At 39.0% G+C, this 25,214-nt stretch overlaps 1 protein-coding gene across 2 annotated transcripts in view; it reads right to left on the bottom strand.

The window, feature by feature from the left end:
- Positions 1 to 24,166, bottom strand: part of LOC136558113 (LIM zinc-binding domain-containing Nebulette) — a 244,577-nt gene extending 220,411 nt beyond the window's left edge. For both annotated transcript variants that reach the window (XM_066552426.1, XM_066552419.1), the window contains exons 1-2: positions 23,895 to 24,166; positions 22,800 to 22,894 (exon numbers count right to left, since the gene is read on the bottom strand). In XM_066552426.1, coding sequence (XP_066408523.1) covers positions 22,800 to 22,894; positions 23,895 to 23,963 — 164 coding nt within the window. In that variant the 5' untranslated portion in view covers positions 23,964 to 24,166. The remainder of the gene's footprint in view (positions 1 to 22,799; positions 22,895 to 23,894) is intronic.
- Positions 24,167 to 25,214: the final 1,048 nt, after the last annotated feature.

Here is a 25,214-nt window from a genome sequence, read left to right as displayed (position 1 = left end):
TTAACAGAAGAGGAAAAAACATTGTAAATTACACCTAATATACTTTCAGCAGAGAAAATTCAAAGAGAATTAAGATGATGAGAAAGTTTTCATGACAGTTGCAGGAGTTTATTGGATTTAGTGAAGATTTGCTAAGGGAAGTCTTTTTGACAATGAATAATCTTTTCTTGACTTTTGCATAATTATCAGTAAGATATAGGATTGATCTATCTAACACATAAGGAAGAGCATCAGAGAGTATGTGCACATTTGTCCTGTGTATTGGGCTAAACAGAGTAAAGATGAAAATATGTGTAATGGCACTGGCATTATATTACATTAATACTTAATACTCATATATGCATGTAAACTGATCTACAAAGTAAATCCAGAAGTTGCTTGAATGACATCAAAATACTCTTGTACATTTTGCTGATCAACCTATGCTCCTTGTCACAAAACAGACACATGCTGAGCAAGTTACAAGACTGGAAGAGGTTGAAAAGAACACTGAAGGTATTATAATTGCTGTTATATTTGTAGTCATGAAAGTTGAAAGAATTAAAAAATATTTGCTCACTTCATTTCCCAATTTTTCATGCATACTTTGCTGAATGTGGATATCCAGGAATACAGGCAGAGTTCTCTTCCTCAGAAACAGGGGCTCTGCTAAAAGCATCTTGACATTTCGTCTTATACAGACAGTCTGATCCCTAATTACTCAGTATATGAAGTGAATTGCAATTCTCATCAGAAGACTGCGGAAACATTTAATCCTGCCAGCTTTTTAGGCTGTTTCTCTCAGGGAATTTGGGAGGATGTCTGGAGGGATTTAACCTTTTTCAATACTAAACAGGAAGGTGATACAGGGCCAAATACATCCTTTAATTTCAGGTGCTTTCACTGCATCTTTTACAAATCATGCAATTGTGCAATAAAGCTGCCCTCACAATGTTCCAATAATTCTTCAATGAATGTACATTTTAAACAGAAAATACAGGCACCTAATAACTGAAGCAATGCTTCATGGTACCTTGAAATAAACCTATACACATTCAAGTTCATACCCTTTATTTTTTTTTTATTTGGAATAGTATCCTACCATATAATTTCAAAACATGTTTGAAAAAACAAATAGAACACAAATCAGTTCTTATGTAGAGCTTCTCATGAGCATAGCAAGTCAGTCTCCTCACTTAAGAGAATAAAAGAGTACTCAGGTGCAAAGAAAGAAATTGTTCTGTGATCCAGCAGAACCAAGAAGACCTGCACAGAAATTAGGTCCCCTCAGATCCCAGAAATTCTCTAGCTGGACAGGACCACCACCTTGGGCAGCATGGCTCTTCTTAATGCACTCTGACTCTACCATGACCACAGCCTGCTGCCCTACTGGCACCACCCCCTAGAGAGGATTACAACTTGTGGCATCAGCTGCACTATGAAAGCAAATTAATATGACAGAAGCATTCACATAATCAGCTCCCTACAGACAGTAAACAACCTGTTCTTTGGAGATGTCTGTTTGAGCCACCTGACATGCATTCCTCCTTTTAGATACCTTCCCAGAAGTTTTCAGTATAATTTTTTCCATTCGCTCATTTTTTTCTATACAACAGTTGGGAAGAGAATCTCTGGAAGTGACAAGAGAAGACAGGCTAAATGCAAGTCATCAGTATAATATATAATCCTGTTGTTAAAATGTAAATGTCACTATGAAAAAAAACAAACTAGGAAGAATTTGTGGAGAGCAGCAGCAAGTATAAGAGTTTCCTTAAGTGGTAAAAAGGACTAGAGGAATTTAGGGATTTTTCAGTCTGAAAAGAAAGTCTGATATGAGTTATGGGAATAGCATTACAATCTATATAAAACATTACAAAAAAGCAGAGCTAGCAATTGCTCTCAACATCCACTAGGAAAGAAGAAAAATATTCAAGATAAAGCTACAGAAAATAAGATGAATTTCAGAAAAAATAAGAATTATAAGGACATAACATAACAAGGACTCTAAGCAAACTAAATTTTAAGAACAGATTAGAAAAACATATTGTCAGCATAATTTAGGGAAACACAGTCCTACTGCAGTGCAAGATAGGCTAAAATGATGCAAAGTTGGTTTCCAGTCTTTAGCTCTTCCATGCACTTCACTAAGACAAATGCGTGCATTAGCTATTTCTTTATAAAAAGACACACAGAACTATGGGAATAATTACATTGATTTATCATTTAATTTTTATTAGTGCCTTCATTAATATTAATTTATTTCCACTTAGGGTAGAAAAAATGACTCTTCTCTACCACTAGGTATCATTACCTTATTTCCTTACTGGTCTGTGCCGAGTTCAACTTCTTAGCACAGACCTGCATTGGGTACATACCTGGTCACTCATGCCAGGGAGCTGAAATAGCCCCAGGCACTTTGCTAGGTGCACCACTTCCTTGTGTGCCAATTACTGAAATAACTGGTGTCCTACCCAGCCTACTATAAGCCAGATAAAGCAAGGACAAGTCTTTGGTGTCTTTTTGCTTGTAAGAAATAATGAAAATGCTTGTAAAAACAGTAAGTAAGTTGCATTTCCACAGAATTTCCCTTACCCAGCTCAGCCATAACTTTCCAACTCTCACAGCCTGGGCTTTTCCCCCCACTGCCATTTAGAGTCCCTCCAGCAGGCATTAGGAAAGGACTCCACGGGTATTGGGCCTGCTCACTCTCATCATTACCTAAGGGAACACCCAAACATGAAGGGCACCTTTTATTTTTCAACAAATAGGATTTTATCATCAGTAAAGAAACTTGGGGTTAAGGAGGTGCACTCTTCTAGTTTTATACATTACTATATTAATTGACAAAATGAAAATTAACACTAAATGCTAGTCATACCAATATGACATGCACTATCTGACCAGATTCACTATTTTTCCATGTATTTTATTTACAAAGAATATAATTATGGAACTGATATATTTCCACCAAAAATCTAATCAATATTCAAAGCAAACTAACAAATGTCCACAAATTCTAATTTTTCATTACACTGGAAATGTTCTATGAAAAAAGAAAATGCTAATGTATGTATAGTCTGAAGTACACATCTTATATAAGGTATTATAAAGACAGAACAAGAAGCGTATTCATAACTTCCCTTTCATTTCACAGATAATGTCAGACTAATATTTATGAGATTATGGGTACATTTATAACTAGGCCAGAAATTTAATATTAAATGTCTATCTTATGCAAAATTTCACTCCACAACTAAATTAGAAGGGAAAGAATCCCTCAAAAAGAACAAGTAACAATAAATCAAATGGAATATTTTCCCATTAATTAAAATATCTGACTATGTAACAGTTTAAGTATGAAATGCCTAAAGAACAATCTTTTAAAATAGGGAATTTTATCTTCTTTCAAAGAAAACATTTCTGTGGCTTCTCTCACTGCATCAGATTACAGATTACTGGGCTCACCAGCCTCAAGGTTTTTTCAGAAGTTTGTTAATCAACAACTTGGTGAGTTGTTAATCAAACTTTGTTGAGTGACAACAAAAATAGTCAGACAACAGCCATACACGGGCCAACTGTGGATTTCTTTTTCTCTGTGAAGTACAGTTCTATGTTATTAGTTAGTAATAAACACATAACATCAACCACCAAACCAAACAGAACTGTGACAGTGTTTCTTTCTTAGTAAAGACAAGTTGTACTGATATAGAAGGAAATCTAAAGGTAATGCAGAAGGACCTGCATTTCTAAAATATTAGTAAAGGTTTTTTCCTACCTCAAAATATTCATTGTTCACTTTTGTTAATCAAACAGGGAAAAAATATCATAAGGATAACAGCTATTTGAATCTTGCTCTTTTAAATGTTCTAAGTGCACATTATCCAGCAGGCCCAAGCAAACACCAAAAAGCAACAGCAGAAAGCAGCCTCCATGTTTCAACACAACTGGGAAGTAAACACTTAAAAGACTGAACAAGGTGGGTACTCGCTTGGTGGAAACTTCATTACCAAGTGAGTGATTATATGGCCAGAAAGGCAGCATGATGCTTTGCTGTGGGCAGAAATTCACCTGGAGAAAAAAGGGAGAATTCTGGTCCTTGTACAGGCAGAGTGGCACAATATGGTCCCTTTTCTACCTACAGCAGGTCAAGCCTCTGCCAGGCCACGGCCACAGCTTTGTGCTATGAGAGGTGCAGTCAGCAGAACTGGCTGGTGCTGCAGCCCTGACTAACGAGCACCCTCATGCCAACCAAGAGCCTGGTACATCAAAAAGGCTCATCACTCACCAGCAGAGCATTCTGAAAGTACTGCTTGCATTGCCTACAGAATTATCAGCAACAGCAGCAAAATTTTTCCTTGAGCTTAGAAGCTAACAGAAAAAGACAGATTTTTATAGAATTCATTACTTAATAGAATTCATAGTATTTGTACATGTTAAAAAGGACAGATCAATATTCTATAAATTTAAGAATTACTAGGTATAGAGTAATTCTAACATATACACATAGGTTAGAATTCCTAACAGAGATCTCCTGTCTAAGAATTTGTATGTTTTCCATTTTAATAAAAGACCAACAAAGCACACAGGAGAGTATAAAACAAATAGAGAGCCTGGAGAAAAGAGATAAATTGCTGACTTGGATTGAGGAAATTAATTTTTTTTTTGTTTAATGAAGGACTATAGAAAGGGTTTCCAAACACTGAATACCAATTAATCAAATCACTCTGAAAGGACAAAAATAAACTCGGTGAAAAAAGGAAAAATAAACCAGCACTCCATCACATCCTAAATAGAAGAGTATGGCCCTTTTTTGCTGTGTGGCTGCAGGGGTGCCCCAAGTGACTGAAATCCTGTGTCTTGGAAAAAAAAGGTCACTGCTCACTGGACAGCCTACCATACAGTATCATCATGTACTTCTGGATGTCATAACAGCTTTTACCTCACTCTCCTCTGCATGTAGTCTCAGAGACCAAGCCAATTCCATGTAACTTTCTTTTAAGAAATGCATTTAGAAATATATTTTCCAAATAGCACAGATTCTTAATGCTGAGTTACTCTATATTTCTCATTAAGATTTAAAAAGGCATATGACTAAATTCAGACATTTTGCAATATTTTTAATTGTCTGTGAAACCTTTTTTCCTCAGGCTATATGACATATTTTTTTTAAATGTCAGTCTAACATGTAGCTCAAAATTCATAAATCTGAGTTGAATAAGCCCTGCACTGTCAGTTTTAAGAGTGCTGATAACAAATCAAATCTCCATAAATTCATCAATACAAAATAAATTGTTTGAATTTGCCTAATTTTCCTCATAACCATGCCTGAGGAATTCACAACTGTCTTTGGTTATTAGACCAAGACAATACTGACATAAATTTCAGATCTATCATACAATCACTGAACAGTCCAGGTTGGAAGGGACTTCAAAAGACCATCCAGATCAGCCTTACATGGGACAGCCATCCCAGGTGAGATTACCCAGCCTCCTATCCAACTGCATTTTCAAAACTTCCAGTGATGAATACTCTGCTACATCCCTGAAGAGGATGTTCTTACTGTAATAAATTCTATCTCATGTCAGGATAAACATTCTCCCAATGCAACCTGTACCCTTGTCTTCTTCATGCAGTTCCTTGCAAAGGGAGAGCCTCCTGCCTCTTTGTAGCTGCCCCGTAAGTACTGGAACACTGCAGTGAGGCCCTCATTGAGTCTTCTCCAGGAAGAAAATACCTAATGCCTTCAATCTGTCCTCAAAGGGCAGTTTCTGCTGCCCTTTGATCATCTTTGTGGCCCTCTTTTGGACCTTCTCCTGTCTGTCCTTATCTTTATTGAATTGTGGGGACCAGCTGTGAATCCATCCTTCAAGTGCAACCTGGAGATGCAGAAAACAATCACCAAAAACAGAACAATGAGTATTTTCTTTCTAAAACCATGAGATAAATATTTTGAGATACAAAATGTTGGATCTTTTTGTAGTTGGCTTTTTTTTGGTTATACATTTATGGTGCAGGTTCGAATAACACAAGAATGTGAAGGCAATGGTGCAGAGATGCAGTGTGCAGTGAGGTGACAGGCAGAGCCCAGAAATAGGCTTAAAAATGGAACAGAACAACTGAAATCTTTTCTCTCACACAAATCCTATGAAACACCAAAGGACTGGAAACCTGAGTTGGTATGAGCCCCAGAAAATTAAGATACTTGGTTCTGACAGCTGTCCAGGGACAGCCATTGTGAACTGGTTCTCTCACAGAAAATTCACTTCATCAGAGATAAGCCTCCGTATCTGAGCCAACTCATGCAGATTAAGTTAACCTAATTAATGATGAATAAAGTCTGTTTCATCTGTCATAAAATGAGTCAGATGAACTGAAATCTTAAAGCATTTATTTCTCCACCAACTACAAAAACAGGACTATTACAATGATTTTGGCTTACGTACATCGGTGTGGGATATGTCAAAGGTAGGCAAGATGAATGCCACCCACAGTTTTTCAGTCAAGAGATATAATAGCAAAACAACTATAAAAGGTTACAAGCATTTGAAAGCAGGAAGTGAAACATTTAACTGAGCTGAGGCCTGTGAATGGCACTTTCAAAATAATAATAATTATCTCTGCATTCCAGCGTTACATAGAGAAGAAACCTGAAGAAATTAGATGTATTTTGCCTTTGTGAATTTTCTCAGCCTCATAGGAACCTCATGAATAACTTCATTTCACAAGGAAACACGCAAATACAAGTAGGCAGAAAGGCAAAACTATTATTATTTCATTCCAATATGTTTTGCCCTGCACAAAACCTCCTGTTATCTGGCCTCACAGTTTTTTAAATGTTTTTGAGTTTTATATTCTAAAGCACAAGAGACTAAATTCAGGTCTCATCATACAAGACTTTCAGTTTGGTTTATATATAAATTCGTTAAATTAATTTGCATTTTTTCCTGGGGTTGGGTCTGTGATTAAAGTAGGCTCTAGGATTTTAATAACACTCCATCTGTCCCAGAGGTCCTTGTTTAATTTTTGCTTTCACAGGCATTTTAAACAATTAGCTAGTGTTAAAAACTTCTCAATTTCTAAATTCTTCTGTAATATATTGCAGAGGAGGTAAACAGAAATCTTGAGCCCTGTTTGCAAAGAAACGAGAGACCTTAAACATTTCAGGAAACCTTAAAATACAGTAATTTTAAGTACTTGAAGACATGCAACACTCAACAGCCAACACTTCTCTAGATACTTCCTTCAGCTGTCAAGAAAGATGTTTTACAAGCCTCATGATGCTTAATCTCTAACACACTTCTCTCTCCCAGGAATGTGAGTGTAACACTATGCATATGAGCCTCTCTTACACACACACAGCTATTGATTTATTCCTGATATCAATGCAAGTCTGAGAAAATAGTTGCCATGGTGGAACTGCAGTCCAGTGGAGTTACCTGCTAAATCTCAGGATTTCAGATTCACCTAAAAATGCTGTAAAACAGCATTATCCAAAGCTACCACGAAACCTGGCACAAAGGTGTGAGTGGGGTGAGTTACATAAAACACCAGGCCCTACAAAGACACTTATTGTAAGATACATAGTGAAAACAGGAGCTATTAGAAATGTACACACAGCTGGAATACACACCCATATTGTGCACTTGCTTTCCTTTCAACATCTATAATTACAAGGATATTGTAGATATCATAAATCAACAAATCCATTTTCCACAGCATGTTACTAAGCAACTGTAACCAAGACCTTGAGTAAATAAGATTAAAATTCCAAGGTAACAGTACCCAAATACAACCTCACATTGCCCAGCCAAAGAGAGTAAAATGTGTTCATATTAAAGGAAGAATGACTGCTTAGTTTTATGTTTGTTCAAATAGTTTAGATACACAGAAAATGTAAATCTATTTTATATCAGTTGTAGGCATTTCTAACATACAATGAACCCTGCAAAGATCTAACAATCATAGTGTATTTTTCAGACAAAATCACTAAAAAATTTTTCAAAATAATTTCATTATTCATCATATGCAATTCATTCTGCCATTTAACAGTATCCAAACTATACAAAAATATACTACTCTAAATAATCTATTAATAGTCATTACTACAACTTTTAAGAGAAGATATCATACTCACATACACAGTGTGAAAGAAGAATACTGTAATGCAATGATTAAATTTTTTTGTCGCACTTCCAATACGGAAAAAAACTACTTTTTTCCAGTCAGAAATACAGAAGTATAAGCACCTTTCTAATGACTGGCTGCACTTGGCAGGCATGTCTCCATCACTCCAGCACTCAGACATTCTATGGGCTTATCAAGGAACACGAGGAAGCTCCAATTCCAACAGAGTGGACCAGAATACTCTCTAAGCAAAAGAGATTGTTGTTAGCATGTAAAATTTTCCTGCCACTGTCAGTCCTGCCTTCCCATAGAGTTTCAAAGTTCAAGTTACATGAACCTCATAACAAATGTGACTAAATGTTTTAAAACCCAACTAAAACTTAAACATAGAATCACAGAATGTTTTGGGTTGGAAGGAACCTTATAGATCATATAATTGCAACCTCCACCCACCACAGAAAGGAAGGCCACCCACCAGATCAGGCTGCTGACCCAGTGGGCCATCCAGCCTGGCCTTGAACACTTCCAAGGAGGGGGAATCCACATCTTCTCTGGACAACTTGTTCCAGTGCCTCACCACCATAAATAAAGAATCTCACCCTAACACCTGATCTAAATATCTCCTATAAAACCATTCCCTTGTTGTTCTCTCTCCATGTATCCATTTAAAAATAATTTTCACTTTTATTTGTAAATCCCTTTGAAGTACTGGAAGGCCCCAATGAGGTCACCCCAGAGCCTTCTCTTCTCCTGGCTGAATGACCCCAAGTCTCTCAGCCTGACATCATAGGAGAAGTGCTCCACCCCTCTGATCATCTTCATAGTCTGCTCTGGACTAGTTCCAACAGGTCCATGTCCTTCTTGTCCTGGGGACCCCAGAGCTGGATGCAGCACTCCAGGTGGGGTGGAGAGAGGAAGAATCAACTCTCTTGACCTGCTGGTCACTGCAGTTCTGATGCAGCCCAGGACACAGTTGGCCTGGAGGCTCAGAGCCTTGAGTGATATGGGAGGTCTGGCTGCCAGCAAAGACTGAGGCAAAGTCATTGACTACCTCAGCCTTCTCCAAATCCATTGTGAGTTCTCCCTTCTCATTTTTCAGGAGGGGTGTACTGTCCTTGCCCTTTCTTGTCTGACTTACAGAATCCCCTCTTACTATTCTTCACATCCCTTGCTAAGCCCAGTTCCTTCCGTGCCTTGGCTTTCCAGAGCCCATCCCTTCACAGTCAAACCACACCTCTATATTCTCCACAAGTCACCTGATCTTCTTTCATGAGCTTTGCATTCCCTCCTTACTCCTCAGTGAGAGGAGCAGATCCTTGCTCAGCCATGCCAGTTTCCAGCCTGATTTCCTATACACTGAGATGGAGAACTCTTGTGCTCTAAGCAAAGTGGCCTTAAAGAGTTGCCAGCTCTGGTCAGTTCCTTTGCCCCTAAGTACAACTTTCCAGGGGATCTCATTCACCAACTCCTTCAACAACTGGAAGTTCACTTTTCCAAAATTCAGGATCATGACTTTGCTCCTTGAGATCCCAGACTCATCAGGGTATGGTCGCTACAGTCCAGGCTGTGTTAGCCCAATCTTAAGAGACAAACATTGTTATTTTAGTATTACCTCACAAGCCATCCCTAGAACAAGAGATCAGCTGCAATGGAGACAGAATCTTCCTGGAGATACTTTGTTCCTTGTTCAGCCCAGTTTTCAGGAATTCAGAAATACTACAAGCCCTTTTGGCTCCAAGCACATGTTCCACTTAATTAACATTGCCTCATTTTACACATATATGCATCTTCGCAAAGAGTTTTTTCTTTAAACCTAAAAAAAAAGTGCACTGCATATACACACCACCTGCTGGGGAGAAGATGAGAGAACAAACATGTGACAGATATTAATCATGATGCTTAATGCACTCCTGGCAGGCTCTCTGCTACCAGAGCAAAGAGAATCATTTAACAAACTATGTGGATGGAGCAGAAAGGAAAACTTGCCTGCTTTATTCACTCATGGCTTTTAAGTTCTTCTGCATCTTTTAAACATTTAAAGAACATATAATATGTGTAGAGCTCTTTCTCTTGTAAATTCTCCTGCAGTGACAGCTTTGTCCATACCCCAGCCTTGCTGGAATGGCACATTCCTCTACTTCCCCATTCATCTTTCACCAAGAGTGCACTTTAATTTACCACTGCTCTGTGCCAGTGGTACCACACAGTAAGTACTTCTCTCCCCATTGCTCTACATACTTCTTGTCCTAGAGAAATGGTTATGAGTCTTTTATGACTTATATTTTATGTCAGTCAAAATATAAACTAACAACATCATCCACTATACTAATGTGTGCATCTTCTTGTAAAGTCAACAAAAGCTGCTCTGCTTACAACACAATTGAAATCAAACCACAAGATATGCCATTGAGCACATCTCTCCTGCTAGGAGAAGGGTGACAAATTGAACATTCGAAAATGTACAAAAGGCTGTATTTCTTAATTCCACCCTTTGAGAAAAAAGAATGTAGAGTAGTTAGTGGCCTACTTCAATTAATTTTTTCAATTACTTTTCAGAGACTTTGTCTACACTTCTGTTTTCCAGTAATGTTTAGGAGTTACAATGTTTAGGAGATACAAGCAACAGTTCTAAGATGACTAGTTGCACTCACATTCAAAAATTGCCTTTAATGTTTAAAAGGTCCCCTTAAATACTGCGTCTGAAAAAACTACCACCATATGGTAAAAGCTACCATTCACATGGCATTTTTTGAGTATTTAATTCTTTCAAATCTCCTTCAATAGTCTACACTTATGGCAAGGCTGTTTCAGTTACTTGTCTTCACTTTTACTAGTCAGTCCTCGAAAGGATGTTCCAGGACATGAAGAATTCCAGCCCCCCTCAGAGACATGTATTGTTTCACAACACACTGGCCCATCAGCTTTACATAACTGACATCCCCTGGGTAAAAAAGTATTCAACTACAACAATAACAGGCACTCCACAAACAAACTATATAATGGATGATAGTACTCTTCAAGTATTTCACTTTTAAAATGACAGCAGAAATGACATTCTGATTCTGCAGGATCTTTTCCTTTCAAGTGTTCAGTGCATTCCTATTTTAAGGTGTGACTTTCTGGGGGTAACTACAAATAACCATTCTCCCAAGTTACATTGGGACAGAAAAAAATCTGTTACTGTTAAATTGTCTCATTGACCTAAACTGCCAAAATAAAAATTGCAAGCAATATATATATATACTGAAATTACCAATGTAGCTCTTTCCAGAATAACCACATTTCAACTAATATGCAATAAAGATGGGGGAACAACACAATTTATTGATTTTTGCTTTGCACTTACAGTTGCAACTTTTCAGATCCAGATTTTTTTTTAATTGGTTCATGTGAAGGCAGGCATGCATACAGTTGGGAGGAAAAGTAAAAGAATCATTTTAACTTTAACTTTGACAGTTCCTATGCAATTATGTTGCATAGGAATATGTAAAACCAGTAAAGACATTACTGGTCGTGTTACTGTGATAACAAAACATCAAGGACATAAATCTAAAATAACCACAACTGTAAGAGTCTACACTAAAACTATCAATAAACTAGTCAAAGCAGTATCCTTTGTTGTTGTTCTTGTTGTATATAAGGGATATAGATGTTTCTGGTAACATAATAAAATTTTTAAATAATCTCTATGTTGGGTAATGAAAAATAACTGTGTAAATAAGAGTTCCTCTTTTCTTAAAGGTTTCTCTCAAAAACACTTAGCAAAAAAATTAATCATCCACACCCAGCCTAACAAGCTTAAATTTTCCATTTAATATATTGTATATGCAGCATTATTTTGCATAAGATACATAATATGTCATTGCCTTTTGGGCAGTAAGAGAGACTCCTGCTGCTGACCCAAATGAGGCTTGAAACAGCAGCAGTAGCATGGTCATGAAAGTTAAGCATTTAATCAGTATAAAAAATTGAATGCTGCTCTTTCAAGTCTCAGCTCCACAAAGACAGGAGTCATCCTGAAAGCTCTTTAACACAGGAATAAGTACACAGCTTGACCAGATTGTATTCAGACTTTAGAATGTCTATCCAAACTTCCTGAAACAACTAGTGGAGAAAATAATTATTTATAAATAGGGCTACATTTTTCAAGTTTTACAAAAATATCCACAGGTACTGAAGCAGCTTGGTAGCCTATAGAATCAAATCTCTTTGTAGATCTCTTACATTTCAAGACAAATTTCAAAAATAAATATTTAGTTATGCTAAATTGCTCATAATTAATAAATGCAAAACATCAACAGCACCAATCTAAATTATCACTGCTCAGAATATCCACCTTCATCTCAGTGGAAAAAGAAAAGAGTATTTACAATCTACCCTTGCTGAATTAGACTACCAAAAAAACTAAGCACACACTATTTTCATTTTCACATGACTCTCACTGCACTTCATAGCTTGCCCTCAAGATTTTCATCTTTCTAGGAGCAATATTTGGTAGTCTAGCTCAGTGTACAGAAATATTTTTCAGGAGGTATAAAACTGAAAAACTATATTTTTTCCCCAATTGTCACGATATTTCTTATTAATTTCTAACTTCACAACAATCACTTCACTGCATGCTCCTCAAACCCAGATGAAGTCATCAGTGCCTGCACTGGCAATAAACCTAATCAACATTTCATATAACAGTACCTCCTATTCTGAATATCCATTTATCATTAAAATAATGGTAGAATTAAAGGAACTCAGATTGACCAAATATTCTGCAAGAACTGAGACCTGACTGTGTCAAGCATGGCATGGAGCAGACTGACCATTAACTCAATCCAAGCTCATCTACTTGGTCTTCCTTTTTATCCTTCCAGCTTCTTTCCTTCTTGTTAATATGGATTTCTAACACAACTATAACAGAAGCAACAAAGCAGTATCAATAGTGAGGTATCTGGAAATGTCTGTTTAATCTCCATTTTAATCTTCAAATCAAAATAATCCAAAAGCTCATGACAGGATTCGTGATGATAGCAGCCCATTCCTAATCAAACACTCAAAAGTGCAAATATCTCAGAAAGTTTGCTATTGCTAAACTGAAAAGTTCAGCCAACATTTTTATAAATTATTTCTCTTTCCCATCTATCCTTGTTCTCTCTGGATGCACCCTCTTCTTTTCCCCTAGTCTAAGTAGACATCACCATTAAATGAGCTAAATTCTGGGGAAATTACTAGAGGTGTCATATTTCAGACAATATTACTCTTCTAAATATATATATTGATACATTGTTATTTCCAGACTTTCTCCATTACTCCTAACACTTTCAAGCTAATGAGACAGTGTTTGAACAATATGCTAATAACTGTTCTAACAAGCTTCATCTCTTTTTTCATCACCTGACAAATTCCTACCAACTACTTCAAAATATACTACTACTTCAGACCTTCCTCTGTTACAGCATAATTGTAGCTCCAAGCCCTCTAAGAAGCTTTGCTTTTCAACCTATTTCCAGGCAGTTTCTTTAAAACATGTATTGGCACCTCCCTTACAGCAGCAACACACCAAGCATGCTGCCAGTTCTAACAATATTAATCATCTCCTGATCAAACACTTATTGAGCACTTCTGCTGCTAGAAATCCTCACACCGGTCCTTTTTCTTTTGCATGACTGAGCAAATCCAGTCAGAAATGTCTTCCCTTCTGCATCTGCAGATACACACAACCAATACCATGCAACATAACACCCTACTGTGTTGAATGTGTGCCATTCTACACTGTTCAGCAGAAATAGTCCATGCTTTCTTATTCAGTCAATTTATTTCCTCTTGCCACTTTTCCCCTCCACAAACTTAGCCACTTGCATTTTAATTAAGTCTGAACTCAGCATCTTTTTTTCTTTAAAATTTTTCCCTAAGTATTTCTATATACAGTTTTCTTGTGTTAAAAGGAATTGCATTACAAGTATTGGATTCTTCCAGAGTAAAACTGGAACAGAACAAAACAAAAACAGCTTTTACCACTTAGTTTGCCAGGTTTAAAAAGAATACCTGAGGTATAACTAAATTAAAATGCAGCACAACTTTATTTTTAAATCTGTGAAACTGGCATTATACCAATACACCTGCATGAAAAAAACCTACTATTTAGAGAGAAAGAACATGATGGACTACCTCCACACATTTTCTCTCCTAAGAGGAAAAAAAACAGTGTGAATTTTTGAAACTGTGAAGCATGAAAGGAAATTTGTCCAGTATCCATATAGTTCTAAATTTTTAGAAATCCTCTTTAAAGAGTAACTATGCACTTCCCAGAAAAGCCTTTGCAATATATGCTTAAATGACAACTGGTCAAATTACAATTAGTTTTTCATTTTTAAACTGCTGTAGTCTCAAGTGTGACACTGATGACACATTTTTGTGCCCTGCTCCTACTAAGATGTGATGGGATCAGTTACCACCACACAAGTGCTGCACAACCAAGAACAGAAGTTTTTGGAGAAGGAAAACAGGAGACATGGGGAGGAGGAAATACAAGAGACTAAAAACTCTGCACTACTTATCAGCCAGACTTTTGCCTGTAATACAAATGAAAATTAGAGAGGCAACATGAAGAGAAAGCAAGGGAAAACAGCTTGGCCAACTCTGATGTAACATCTACTCCAACATCAGAAGACAGAGGGAGGCAGAGAGAGAAGAAATTGATTGATCTGCAAATTAAGCAGAATTAATTGCAGGGTTTTTGTTTTCCAAAAAGTTGCAATATGAGATGGCATAACTGAAGGCAGCATGAACTGGCTGGTGTCATTTATAACAAGAGACCAGTTATTCAACAAATACTTTGCCCACCTCCTCTTAGGGAAAACTTTTTCCTTGTGAGTCCTGCCTACTGTCTCCTTTTCAAGGGACTTCAACACCACACAGCCAAACACTGCCTTCACTGTAACTTCTACAATCCCTAAATTTAGCAAGTTTCTATAAGCACACCACAATATTCAAAATTATTAAAATAAAAGTACTTGACTACTCAGCCAAGATAGTTTATTGTCTGGATAATTACAGTAAGCTTTCACTGACATTGTATGTAAACAGCAACACATGCTGCTTGACACTGAGCTGACTGACATGATGCTGTCTTTCTCAACTGGCAATCACCAGCTCTAAAAAATTCAAAATTGTATGAAAGATTGCAACATACTTATTTTTCTTCAAGCTTTATAAAGTAGAGAGAGCATTTCAGGACAGCAGGTTTATTTGCTACCACCAGCAACATTAGCAGAGCAGCACAGAACTTCAAATTCAGCCAAGTGAAAACACTTAAATTCTTTGGCAAATATGATGGGAATTTCTATGGTTTAGAACATTTAAAACCACAAACAGTTAAACCACAAAGCTGTTATTAAACCATGCCATCAAGACTTCACAGGCTTGTTACAACTGGTTCCAAAACTTAAGCCATGCAATGAAAAGAAGCAAATTATGTGGAATCACAAAATTTAACCTATGGTTCTTGTTCTGTTGCCTTAGTATTTTAATAAATATAATGAAATTAACTTCATCGACCTTTAAGACTGAGTACAGAAAGCAACAGCAAGAAAACTGAAGACTATCTTAACCATCAACAGTTGCTAAAAGACTAGCAAGCAAAGGAAAACCCTCTTACTGAAAAGAAAAACCCTCTTACTGTCTCAATCACAATCCCCTGAGAATATATTTTATGACTGAAAGTGCTGAGGATCTGCATAAGTTCTTCCTTGGAGAAATTATCTGCTATCTACAATGACCAATATTATAGATATTAAAAACACACTTGAGTCAAGACATCAACAGGTAACAGGTCAGGATTCCACACCGCAAAGTTATCTATGCTTAGTGCAGTCTTCAGTCGAATAAAATTAAAGAAAATTAAATGTATTATATTCATCTGCCTATTTTCTATTTACTTGTCCCATCAACACCGTAAGTAATACAAAATTGTGATTGTGCTTTGAAGCAACAACAGGGGCAACAACAATATTTTACCTACAGGTAGAATATTAAAATGTGAATTCCAAACACAGACCCTATACTCACATCAGGAACTGGCTCAATGACAGAACTGGCTCATGACAGAACTGGCTCAATGAAATCTGAGAATTCACCTGCTCTGAGAGAAAAGGTAACAATTCATCTCCCTTGGGGTTGTTCTTCTACTCCCCTAGGACCAGCAGGGAAGCAGGTTTGGCTGCACTAAGCTGTAGGTCACCATGGTGCTCTCCACAGTTTTCCATGATGAAAGCCAAGGGACCTGCTGGAGCTGACAGTCCTCTCCCTGCACGCCCACCATGCAATTAATAGATGCAGATCTTGACCAAACGTGAAATCAGGACATGGCCAATTAAACATGTTGAAACAGAACCCAAGAAATGGGTTTGTATCCCATTAATCAGATGCAGTCATAGCAATAAAAAACAGCCCAACCCTTCCCAAGATCTGAGTGTCTGTGATGATTATTCTTTAGTAATTACTTTGCAACTAACCACCATCTGCCTTATGCACATTATTCAGCAACTCTGACAGTGTTCTTATGTGTCTTCTTGGAACAGTTTAAATATATGCATCAAACACCTTTAAGAGACTTAAATATCTTTTGCCTAAGAAGCTCCTTCAACTGCTCTAGCAAATAGACTCAGCTTTACTTTACATTATTGGATGCCACCAATAGTAATTTGGACAGAATGCTGAATTACACAGAACTGAGCAGCAGGAATGTATGTTTCTTCTAACTATAGTTGTCCCTTATATTTAAGCAGAGTCTACAAAAATATCCATGATTATGCTATTTCACAATTTTACTTTTTCTCACACAGAACTCAATGCTTGATCTAGCACCCCATGAATAGGTAGAGAAGATGAAGTAATTCTCTTATTGATCACTGCTCCCCACAGAAGGGAAGGCTGCATCAGACCATGGTGGTACATATTACTCCCAGTATCCTTCTAGGCCCTCAGGTAGCAATCTGGGTGATGAAATAAAGATTATACTTATTAAATTTGCGATCTGCTTCCAGGCTTTCTGGTGGGAGGGTTGACAGGTTGATAGGAGGGGGCTGTAAGCACATTAGAGAACAAAATTAGAATATAAAATGAACTTGACAAATTGGAGAAGCAGCCTAGGGAAAAAAAGCCCAATGAGAACCAAGTGGAAGATTCTGTGTTTAGCCAAGAACAATTAACTGCTCAGATAATGGATAATAACCACTGCTGAGGTTGCAATTCTGCATAAAAACATAGCCCACAAGAATCCAAATATAATTTAACAATAGTTCAGGTTTTACAACAGAAAAAATTAAAAGGAAAGACTGTACTGGGATTTAAGAGAAAAATTATGTACAAGTACTCTTATTGTTGTACCAGCTCTGGTAATGTCCCACTGGGCACTGAAATGACATATATACACTTTGGAAAGAATTAAAGGTAAAGAAACAATAATTAATATAAAATACAATCCATCAGGATGAGGATAGAGTTCGAGCTGTTTTGTTTAAAGAAGAGATTGCGGAGGAGGTACAAATGTTTTTAAATACTGGACTTCATACTCGAACAATGCTGAACAAGAAGTAATAGATTTTAAAGATATAAGCGTAATTGGCTCTGAGCTGAGACCCTTCCCAGCTGTCTTTCTACCAATTCTGTTATTTCCATTACCCATTTAATAATTCATTTTAACAGGAAAGTCTTCAATACACAAAGCTAATAAAGTGATGAAGTGCAATCCTTGCTTTCTAGGAAGGTTTGCAAGGGAGTTTATGGGTTGTTCCTTTTCCAAACAAGATGAAGAATTTGAAAAGCCTGTTTATTCTGTGCACTCTCTTTACTGCAACTCTTAGAAGTTGCCCCATCAGATTTCAGGCTTATTCTCTCTGCTTCCTACATAAATTTCTTTCTTCCTGACATATTTAAATTGAGAAATAACGACCTGCTGAAATCAATACTGAAAACTAAGATAATGCTAGCTATTTTTAGTAAGAATAATATCATCACACTCCTTGTCATCATCTTGAAATCTTCTCACTGGTAGAGAAAAAAAAATAAAAAGCACTCATGTTTCACAGCTAAAATCAAAGTTCTAAACATAAGTTTGCCTTTCAAGATGATGGATTCCACTTAATGACCACATTCATCCACTGATTAAAAGGAACTGCTTCTATTTTCCAGACCATGTGACTCTCCAGAAAGTTCTACCATGTTCTTATCATTTCCAAGCTGATATAAAATCACTTTTACATTTTGTTACCTCTCCCCTAGAATATCCTAAAATGTACTGCACTTGCACATTAAAGCTGTAGTACTTCTAACAATATCACAATATTTCAAATGTATTTGAATATCTATTTCCTACTGGCACCAGTTACAAAGAAATTAAATCTAGGAGAAAAAATAAGTGATTATAAGTTTTTCTTCATGTCAACAATCCACACTAAGACTGATGACAGTTGATTTAAATTTTAAGTTATGTAACCATTCCATATGGTGGCTGTCATATATAAAAACTTGAATGAAACTACCCTGTGTGCAGGCAATTAGCAAAATTTTAGATACTAAGTATTTCAGAAAAATTTATTGCAATAGTGAGGTTGTTTTGGCAAGAGGGTATATCAGATTTATGGAACTTGAAGCTACTATTTTTGCAGAAATTAAAAAGTACATCTCTGTTGGATGTGTTCACACACACAGGAAAGTCTGTCTGCATCAGCAGGCAAAGCTAATGCAGAGAGCATATTCCAAAAATATGCATTTTAGCTTCTACATTTTGCATAAAAAGTAGTCTTGTGTTTTGGTCTAGTGAATCTGTCAAAAGGAGAATTTATATGAACATCCGTAAGAATAAGTTACCATAAAATCATCCTACATGATTCAATCATTTAACAAGCTTGAGAACACAAATGGTAAGTTGCCAAAATGCCATTCCTTTCCTTGCATCATGTTGGTTATTTGTAGATGGGAAGGGTCAGCTCTGAGTTTGCAAAAGACAGTAATATCAACTTTTCTTCTTGACATTTCCATGTATATTAAACAAGTATTTAATAACTTGTTTAAGTATTTAATATCTATCTGCAGATATTAAGGTACGATAGGGATTCAGATCTGCATCAAAGAATGGCTCATTCACCTGCCTCAGTCAATGCATAGCACCTGGCTGAACTGCAAAATTGTCTGAGCTCTTTGTTTCATCAACATTATTTCACAAATCAGGCAGCAATCCACAATCATGGCATATCTAAATCAGACTTCAAAGAAAAGGCAACATTTAAGTCATTAAGGCAAACCCCACAGTGTCCATGTGCATCTATTTACAAGCCTCAAGATGTTGTACATGAGGCCTTTCAGATGAAATGTTAATGCAAGTGAAGTGAGAAACACAATACTGTAAGTTATTATACAGCGCTGTACCACTCAGAGGTCCCAGCTGAGATAAAAGCACCATACCATAAGCACTACACAAACAAGCAGAAGTAACTATCTTGACTCAAACAGCTCACAAATTATGTAAATAATAAAAAAGAGAGGGAAGAGTGAACAAAGTTGTTCAACCTTTTCTCTACAAGTGAGAGAACTGAAAGGTTTAAAGGAGACAAATAGTAAAAATTCCATGATCCAAAGATGATCTTTTCAAAGCCATACTGTACACATACACACAGAGATGAAGTTTTCCCTTTAACCTTGCTGTAAAATCTTACATAGATCTACAACTTACAGAAGCTATGTCCGTAGCCCAGTCATTACTTTCGGTATCAGTGTCTCTTTATCACAAGGAAGGTACACAATCATTTAGATGCAAATGTGGCAAAATGTCCAACAAAAAACTTGCCTTTAAAAAATGCAGGATCCTGCATTTACAAATATTTCTGCCCTTTTCTAATGGTCACTGAATTAAAGTACTTTGCAATATATTCCTTTGTGGTTTGCTAGTTCCTGTTATTATGTCTGACCTGACTCTCTCCACCAAAAATATAGTTTGAACAATCACAGGTGAGCATTCTGCTAAATTAACACAAAACCAATTATGTTTTACAATTAAATATTTTCTTATCTTTACCAGTAAAGTAACAAAATTCATTCATTTCAGCCCCTGAATAAACAAAAGAATGGACGATTTTAAGACCGAAGGTCAAAATATATTCAATAAACTTATCTGACCTGTGAATTATCAAAGCACATACAGATATTATTAAAGATACATGCTTTCCAACTTGTCCTTATGAAAAACTAACTATGGTTTCCAAACCTGTTGAACAACTTCATGGTATTCCTCTCCCATTCAGATTAGTGCATACTTCTTCACTTTTATCTACAAATAGCTCTTATCAATGGATGGCCTCAATAAACAGTTTAGTAGTAATTACTGTTTGTCAAGTGTTTGTAGGTGTTTGTATGAGTAAATTTACATTCTTTTCTTTGCAGATTTTATGATCAAGCAGCATTTAACATAAAAACGGATTTGCTTCTGACTAATAAAAACAGAATAAGACACATCATAATTTGAAATACTGTAATGGTGTCCGCCTTGCATATTAGTTACCTTTGAGATGCAAAGAATATCTCAAAATTTAAATCAGATGTATTTTAAAAACACAGTTTTGCAAAAACATCTTAGCTGTCCTTTGAAAAATATTAAGGTTTGTCGAAACCACAAAGCAGACCTTAGTCTTCCCTTCATGGTTCCACAGAACACTTGAAATTATTTACATTATATGATTAAAGTTTCTCATTTAAAAAAGGGGGGGGCATAAAACCGCACCAAACATTAGTTTACTAAAAGTTAAGACCAAAATGCACATTGTTGATATTACACATTATATTTTCTCTCTTTTAATGGAAAAAAATCCCCCATTCTTTAAATAGTTTTACATTGCTACTTGCTATTTCATACATTAGGTTTGAGAGACATTTCAAAAGTAAAGATTATTTTTTCAAGGCTCACTCTTACAAAGCTCATTAAAGCAACTGCCAGGAAGAATAGCACCTAAATGGTACATAACAGATCCATCCATTATCCTTACTCCCCCTCATCCATCAACAGAAGGACATGCACAAACCATAACTGCATATATGAAAAACTCTCCTGCAACAGAAGTTAAATGTGCACAGCTTGGAAACCCCCATGTATCAGCATGGAGGAGATTTTATAAACAAACAGTCTTATTAAGTACAAGTAAGTATCTGATTAGATGAGAAAGATTGAGCAACCAAAGTATCATCACTGAAATTCAACCACCAAAATGTAGGTAAAAGGCACCTATCAGAGTTGTAATTACTGTAAAGGATGTAAGCCTGTACTTGAGCTCAGACAGTACCACATGCAGGGTCCCATCCAGGGCCAACACTCTGGGTTAGTCTCAGCTTGCAGCATCCCACCTGCTGGAGCAGGACTCCCTTCCTGCACGGCTCTCCCAGCCCGTGGCACTGGCAGCAGACCACACTCTGTTAGCAGAGGTCTAATGTCACCCTCTATACTGTGTGGAGCACTGGAGGAAAGCTAGGAAGTTACATATGTAACTCCATATGTTCCTAAAGCAATCCAAGTACAACTGTGCACACTGAAACAGGTGTTTCAAGTTTTGGCAGCACAGCAGATTTATAGCATAATTTGTATTTTAGACACTGACTGGATTCAATTTTAGCCTGAAAGAAATGACTGTAGGCTGTTAAACTTTTCTGTCATGGCCAGCCATGGACTGTCTACCTCAACATCAAACAAATATTTTAAGTCAAGTATAGGAGAATATTTCTAAAGAAAAATAAAACATGTCCATAGCTTCAAAACTCTGTCTCTTAAAACATGTTTTAAAGACATAAAGGTGAAAATAACAACAACATCCAAGTTACATATAAGATCACATTTGAGCCCAAAATCTTAAGAGCTATCCTTCTAAAACAGCATATTATAATGGTTTCTAAAGATTAAAACACAGTGAAATGCAGTTAGCAAATTTTAGAAGCATGGTACAAATAACAATAAGCAACTTTTTCTCTCAGTTTATCAAATGCTCTTCTGCAGTATTTGCAAACTAAATATCAAAGCACACTTCAAAATCCACACAACAATAAAATCTAAAAGTTGAACGCAACACGAATATACTATAGTATAATCAAACCAAAATTAATCCATGTTCTTAATCAAAATCTAAGAGAATAGCAAAATAGCATGAAGCAGTAGAAGCAAGAGTTTTGTAAATTCCTAGCTTAGAAATATGAGATATGTGGAAAAACTAACAGTTTTAAAAACAGGCTGTCATGATTTCTAACAGGGTATTGTCTCTGGTAAACTACACAACCGAGAAGCACTTTGTTTTCTTATTACAAAATGCTGATCAGGTCCATAACCCTGAATAGAGAGCTGCATAATGGACAACTGTAATCCAGCACTGCCAATAATGAATGTAGCAGGAGTCAGCACTAGATCCAACACTTTCTGGGAGAAAAAAAACCCTGTATCCTCAGATCTGATATGAAAACACTGCCTAAACACATCATAATCAAATAGTTTAATCTTTTATCACACCAATGCAAGTAGAATACCCCATCTGAAAAGATACTGAACTGCTCTAGACTGCACTGCTCTTTCTAGATTAAGTTTTTACAGCACAACAATACCTATTTGACAATATCCACAGCCAGGTTTTCTTTTCATGCGCATTTCTGCAAGACTTGACATTTACAATACTTACGCATTGCAATAAGGTTTCTTTTCATATCCTTTGTAGTTATTCATGTTCAGAGCCATTTTGCAAACTTCACAGTGGAAACATCCTTTATGCCAGTACTGTAAATAAATGTAAAGTAGAATTACTTATGGTACTGATATTTTGAAAGCAGTGTTAGGGTACTGTAAACATAAAAACACAATTACTTGTCAATATTTTGGCCATGCATTATAGGTCTCTCAACTAAATCAAAATAACTACTTTCACATGAAACCAAAGGTACTTCTGAAACACTGTCAGAAATGTAAATTCTCTGCTAAGGTGAATGCCAAGACCCCTGCATGCTGACCTTGCCAGGATAATTTTAAAGATAACTAAAGCAGGAGTTTGACGTTTTCCCTGTTCAAAAAAAAAAAAAAAAAAACAAACAAACAAAAAAACCCATGCCGCTTGCTAAGAATGCAATACTACGCGAGTGCAATCACTAACTAATGTGACGGCTGGCTTTTAGGTACGCCGCACAGACACTAAATTTAGCACATAATACGGCATTTTCCTCCTGTGGCTTCTCCTGCCTCGCCTTGCCTTTCCGGGGACAGTAATTTGGCGCATCTCTCACAGCCTCGCTGTTGTTATTTACGGACCGACCGCGCTGGGCTGGAACCGGTGCTACCGGGGCCACCCCCGCGGGACGGGGCTGCCGCCGCCCGCTGCCCGCGCCGAGCCGCCCATGGCGCCAGGGGCACCCGAAACCCCCCAGCTCGGGGCGGCACGGACAACTACACCCGGGAAAGGGCCGCCTACAACTTCATCCCTCGGGGAGCCGGGGGGGCCGCGGGAGCCGGGCACCGTCATTCCCGGGCGGGCACCGCAGGGCGCCCCGGCCGCTGCGGGCCCCGCTCGCCCCGCGGCAGCGGTGACACGGCGGCTGCCCCCGCCGGCGGTGACAGCGCGGGGGCCGGCGCAGCGGCGGCCCTCGAAACGCTGCATTTGCCACCTGCCGGCTCGCCCCGATGCCCCGCCGGCTCGGCCCTGCCCTGTCCGCCCCGCCGGAGCCGCGGGGAGCGAGACGGGCACGCCCGGGAGGCGCCGTCGCTGCCCTCCCCCGCGCCCCAGCACCTTGTCCAGGCAGTTGACTTTCTCGGTGGGATAGACCACTTTGCCACAGCGGGCGCACTGGGGGTTCATTTTGCGGTTCCTCTGGGGCGGCGGCTCCGGCGGGCGGCGGCGGCCGAGGTTGCGGTGCGGCGGGCTGCGCTGGACGGGGCTGCGGGAGGCCGATCTATCATCCCCTGCCCTGCCGGGGACGCCGGGGGTCCTCAGCGGCTGCGGGCGGGCGAGGAGGTCATCGGCGGCGGCTGTGGAGGAAGCGGCGCTCCAGCTGACTGCGGCTCGGCAGCATGTGCGAGTGGGCGGGCGGGGAGCCGGCGCTGCCGCCCCCGCCGCTCGCCGCCCGCCCCCGCCGCCTCCCCCGTGTGCCTGCGCGCTCGGCTCGCCGCGCCGCGGGCTCCGTGACTCACGCCGAGCCCCGCGCTGCAGCCGCAAGCCAAGCCAAGCCCACCGGCGCGGCCCGCAGCGAGGGGAGGGCAGAAGGGGAGGGCGAGCCCCGCGCCGCAGCCGCCCCGAGCGGGGCGAGATGGCTGCGGGGGGGGACCCGCTACGCCTCTGGGCGCACCTGCCCGGGACTCGCCGGGGCGGGGCCGGCCCCTGCGAAGGGGAGGGAGAGGGAGATGGACATGAGCATGGAGATGGAGAGCGAGATGGAGATGGAGAGCGAGAGCAGCGACGGCGCTGCCGGGGCCGCGGGGAGCTCCCCGAAGTGAGGCCCGAGGCCTGGCCGTGCGCCCGTGGGCACCTGCCGGCCGCGGCCTCCCTCAGCCCCGCAGCCTCCAGCGGGTGCGGAACGCCCGTGCGCTCCCCCAGCCCTGCGGCCCGATGGGTTCTCGGGAGCGGCGTTGCAGCCTGGCCGGGGCTGGGTCTCGCCGGGTCTCACCAGCGATCCCGAGGGACAGCCGAATCGCTGCCGGAATGGCAAATGACGCTCCTCGGAGCAGGCTTTGGGCAGTCATTTCTGACTTGCTCTGCAGCACTGTGGAGCGGTACAGATAGAATTCATGCGGGTTTTCTTCGCTGAGGACTTCTTCAACTATCTGGAATATAAACCACGCTGTGAAAAGCACTTAAGCCAATGCAGCGCAGCCTTTTCTGAGGCTTTCTTTCAGTAGTGCAACACTCTGTGTGGCTCACAGCAAGGACAAATTCTGCACATACTTGGGTGTTATTAAGTAATCAGAATGCAGTCAGCTAAACTGGAATAGTTGGCTATAATTCTGCCTTAGCAACCCAACTTTTATTCACTGGCTGTTTAAAGGCACAGGGAGAAACAGTAATTTCGTTGAAATTAATAATATATGTGATTAAATGAGAAACACCTAATCA

Source organism: Molothrus aeneus, chromosome 1 (genome assembly GCF_037042795.1).
Source record: "Molothrus aeneus isolate 106 chromosome 1, BPBGC_Maene_1.0, whole genome shotgun sequence".
Taxonomy (NCBI): domain Eukaryota; kingdom Metazoa; phylum Chordata; class Aves; order Passeriformes; family Icteridae; genus Molothrus; species Molothrus aeneus.
The sequence above is the reverse complement of the archived record's forward strand: the minus strand, read 5'-3'. Positions and strand labels throughout refer to the sequence as shown.